The sequence below is a fragment of the Moschus berezovskii genome, chromosome 9 (assembly GCF_049115385.1).
Source record: "Moschus berezovskii isolate FMDL1 chromosome 9, NW_MosBer_1.0, whole genome shotgun sequence".
Lineage (NCBI taxonomy): Eukaryota > Metazoa > Chordata > Mammalia > Artiodactyla > Moschidae > Moschus > Moschus berezovskii.
The window spans coordinates 98,173,050-98,177,965 of record NC_142468.1 but is presented as its reverse complement, the minus strand read 5'-3'; the positions used below and the strand labels follow the sequence as shown (position 1 = coordinate 98,177,965).

The window sequence follows — 4,916 nt, the reverse complement described above, 5'->3', positions numbered from 1 at the left end:
TTGTATTTTCTACATGTATAAACATATGATCTGTAAATTAAAATAGTTTTGCTTCTCCTTTTCAAACTTAATACATCTTATTTCCTTTCCTGGTTTGATCCCAGGCCTTCCATTAGGACAGTGAATAGAAGTAGTCTACCTGACTTCTTTTTGATCCTACAGGGAATAATATTGACTTTGATATTTTCAGTGATACCCTTTATTAGATTTTGGAATTTCTCTTTTATTTTTGGATTGTTGGGAGTATTCATCATACTTACTCCCATCACTCCCATCATACATACATACAAAAGAGACATTAGCCTTTCAGCAAATTCTCTTGATTCAGTTCAGTTCAGTCGCTCAGTCGTGTCCGACTCTCCGCGACCCCATGAATCACAGCACGCCATGCCTCCCTGTCCATCACCAACTCCCGGAGTTCACTCAAACTCATGTCCACAGAGTCGGTGATGCCATCCAGCCATCTCATTCTCCGTCGTCCCCTTCTCCTCCCGCCCCCACCCTTTCCCAGCATCAGAGTCTTTTCCAGTGAGTCAACTCGTCGCATGAGGTGGCCAAAGTATTGGAATTTCAGCTTTAACATCAGTCCTTCCAATGAACACTCAGGATTGATCTCCCTCAGAATGGACTGGTTGGATCTCCTTGCAGTATAAGGGACTCTCAAGAGTCTTCTCCAACACCACAGTTCAAAAGCATCAATTCTTCGGCGATCAGCTTTCTTCACAGTCTAACTCTCACATCCATACATGACCACGGGAAAAACCATAGCCTTGACTAGCCGGACCTTTGTTGATTATTTGAAAGTAAATTAAGTACATAATTTTGGTTTTCATCAAGCAAAGGAAGATAACCTCACCTCATATGGTCAAGATATAATCTTCTAAAATTAAAAATTCCGAAAAGAGGCAACAGGCTAGAAAACTTATTTTTAGATTCTCCATATATTTTTGGTTTTCAATATTATTTAAAACAACACTTTGAAGTGTTTCGTACAATCTTAAAAAAAATAAAATCAAAGAAACCAACAAACAAAATGTTCATGCTAGTTTTCTTCTGCCTTTTGCTAATATAATAAAATAATATATTCCTACATAGCTTAAATTAATTCATTTTCATTTGTTCCTATATTTTCAGTAGGAGTGGGTGTTGACTTGTGTGTGCATGTGATCTGCCACAGAGAGACTCCCAAAGAATATTTGTGATTATTGTTAAATGAATGAAGCATGATTACCATGATATTTATTTCCATATCATCAATTTAATTTTCCTCCATCCTAGACGTGGGATGTTTGTTATCTGTTCTTGAATTTTGTCCACAAATATAACCCTCTATTTATCCTGTTGGAGTCTTTTGTTTAACTTGACTTCCATAGAATTGAAAGATTGCTTTTAGAATAATTTCAAGAGTCACTCAGCATAACTTCTTTCACTAAGTTCATTAATAACAACTCATCTACTCATTCAGAAAACAGATAACTCTTGAGGGCTTTATATGTAGCAACCTCTCTTTATAAACACTGAATAACCTTTAAATATGGGAAGGTTAAAGACAAAAAGGAAAACTACAAAGAAGCCAACAACTGAGGATCATAATGGGGGTATGACAAAATAAAGGAGCCAAAAATAATTAAAATCTTTTGTGGAGTGGTAATGAACTAAGAAAATACAGCTGAGTACAGAGGTAGTACAACTACAATGTGTGTGAGTTCTCAGCTACGTCCAGCTCTTATGACACCATGGACCGTAGCCCACCAGGCTCCTCTGTCCATGGATTTACCCAGGCAAGAATACTGGAGTGGGTAGCCATTTCCTTTTCCACAGGCTATTCCTGATCCAGGGATCGAACCCCCACTGCCTTCATTGCAGGTGGATTCTTTCCCGATTGAGCCAACAGGGATATTTACCTTTCAATCTGAGAAACTTTTCAAAAGGTTGACTTCTGGTGGGAGTTTAGCTCGGCAATTTGTTTATTCAGTCACAAGAGGGGGCTGCTTCATTTGGAAACAGTGGTCGTTTCTGGCTATAAAGGAAAGGAAACATGTTCTCCATCGATGTTCAACAGAAAAGTGAAAAAAAAAAAATGAGATTTTCATTGTCTTTAGATAAACCGATTTTATAATCCTTTGTTGAGTGCATGTGGTCAAGGATTCAGGAAATCATAGCCTTATAGCCTAAATCTTTTCCATGTACCTCTCTAAACACTGCTTTCCCATTTCCCACCCCTGGTTAACTCTTTCCTTCCCTATTCCTTATGTTCTTTTCTCTTCACTCCTCTTTTTCTGCCAGGATCATCCACCTCCACCCTTCTCCACCCCAGATAGTTTGCTTTCCCTTCTGTCTTTTATCTCAGTGTCTGCATCCTTGGAGCAGAGCATCTACAAACATGGGCGTGGAGGGCATAAGGATTAAGGACAGTTGTTCAAGGAGGATGAGGAGAATACCATCCTTGTCATAAGTTACTATATCAAGAACTGATGCATTGAGAAATGTCTGCCTAGATGGAGACAGTTCCATGATTCCAAGGATATTTTCAGGGTGCTGAGCTCCAATGTCAGAGCTCAAGACATTTAGTTTTTGTCTCAATGTTATTAATATTTCCTGTCCCTCAGAATAACCACAGCCCACTTTGATAAAGATTTTTTTTGCTACAACGTGGATGGGAATTTTCATCTCTTTACAATATAGAGCTCAGCAAAGTTTTCTGGGATTAAACAATGTTTTCCACAAGCTTCATGGAGCATCAGAAAATTTCTCTGAAGAAGAAATGATAGAACACAGGTTCTGGATAGACACACCATTGTGATTGGTGTTCCTTTTCCAGAGCCAGACTTTAAACTTCACAAGGGATAGCAGTCGGCACCCTGTGAGTTGGGGATGTCTCTCCTTCTTTGGGGGATGTGACTAAAACAGGGGAGGAGAACCTAGACAAGGAGCTGCTTGATCACTGGCTGACAGATCCTGGCAACAGCACACTGCAACAGATACCTGCACTGGTTGTAAGTCTGTACTAGCAGCAGTTGTTTCTGTTCTCTGGAAACGAGCCCAGGAGCAGACACAAGTGTGAGCTCTGAGCCCACAATCCTGGTTTGTCCTTGAAGTATGAGACTGGTGATTGGAGTAACTGTTTTTCTGACCTTGGGTAAGTGTTCTGTGTCTACAAGGGTTGACTTTGAGGCCAAGGGACCATAAAGCGTCATTTGCTCTCTAGTTGTCTTCCTGTGTTTTATTCAGCATTATAGCAATGGAATTGAGAACAGATCTATGCATTTGCTAGTGAGCCAAACTTATACATGACAGGTTAATCCATAGCCATGATCCGGAAGAGACCTTAGCAGTAAGCAGGTTGGAAGAAATCTCTGGGGTTATTGAGCCAAGGACCCATGGGATAAAGCCTATAGAGTTCTCAGATTCTTGCCATGTGTCTTTGGTCTCTATATAATAAGCACCAATGATATTTTGAAGGACATAGATAAAAACACCGGAATAGGGGGTAGGTCCAGACAGTTTGGGTAGTGCTGTGCCCTTGATCCACAGAATTACACTGATTTGTTGTCAGGGGATAATTTTATTTTCTTGACCCTTTAGGGACTGTGATTGATGCTAAGACCACTCAGCCCAGCTCCATGGATTGTGCTGAAGGAGAAGATGTAAACCTGCCTTGTAACCACTCTACCATTGTTGGAAATGACTATATACATTGGTATCGGCAAAATCCCAACCAGAGTCCACAGTATATCATCCATGGCTTTCGAGACACAGTGAGCAACAGCATGGCCTCTCTGACCATAGCTTCAGACAGAAAGTCCAGCACCTTGGTCCTGCTCCAGGTCACCCTGAGAGACGCCGCTGTGTACTACTGCGTCCTGAGAGGGGCACACTGGGACAGACGGGGCTGCACCTGTGCGGTATCTCTCTGGTGGGAAGATGGGAGGGGGAGACAGAGTTGGGTGAGCCGTCACAAGAGCAAACCTAGAGTCATCTGGAAGGAGAGTCAGAGAGCAGTAAGAGAGGAGGAAAATGAGGGGAAGGGAAATGGAAGAAGGTGCATAAAGAAAAGAAGAGAAGGAGGACAAGGAAGAAGTGCTTCATCGGTTGATGTGGCTGTGAATGATAAGGAAATTAAGAATCATAATTTTAACACAGGAATAAAGTGAAGAGGTATTAGTAATTTGTCATGGCTCCTCCTTGTGTCAATAAAATGTTGGTTTCAGTGTGTTAAAGATGAAAAGATAAGGAAAACACAATGAATTCTCCTGTTCCAAATTCTTTCGTTTGGACCCAGGACAAATCCATACTCAGAAATGAATATTATTACAGTTGTTTCACTTGCAAATTGATCTCACTCAGAGGAAAATCTGAAATGTTGTTTTGTTACTACTCTAGAACATGCATATTTGTGATAAAGATTTTTTAAGGAAACAAAAACTAAGTGAATATTTTTAATCTGTCTAGAAGTTCTGCCTCTATAAAGAGTTTTCATCATTTTTTATATTCTCTAAGCAGCACATAGATCCATCTCATCATAAAAGTCTCAGGCAGAGCAAAAGTGAAGGCTCACAGCTGTATCTCCTTCATTCCACCAAATGAAGGAGATTTCTCCCACTGTCCTTTTCTGACAGTTTAATATATATCATATCAGCTTGTTTCTTTCAATTACACATATTTTTGCACAGTTTCCCAGGTGAAAGACTTCCCTGATGAAACGCTTCCCCTTGATGAAAATGAAAGAGGAGAGTGAAAAAGTTGGCTTGAAACTTATCATTCAAAAAACTATCCAACCGTCTCATCCTCTGTCATTTCCTTCTCCTCCTACCTTTAATCTTGCCCAGCATCAGGGTCTTTTCCTAAGAGTCAGTTCTTCACATGGCAGGTTCAATTCCTGGGTCAGGAAAATCCCCTGGAGTAGTAAATGGCAA

General features: G+C 40.4%; 1 gene segment (V, D, J or C); it reads left to right on the top strand.

Annotated features, from left to right (window-relative positions):
- Positions 1 to 2,762: 2,762 nt before the first annotated feature.
- Positions 2,763 to 4,169, top strand: LOC129563453 (T cell receptor alpha variable 26-1-like). The segment is given in 2 exon segments: positions 2,763 to 3,139; positions 3,586 to 4,169. Coding segments are annotated over 2 exon segments (609 nt in total).
- The last annotated feature ends 747 nt before the right edge of the window (positions 4,170 to 4,916 follow it).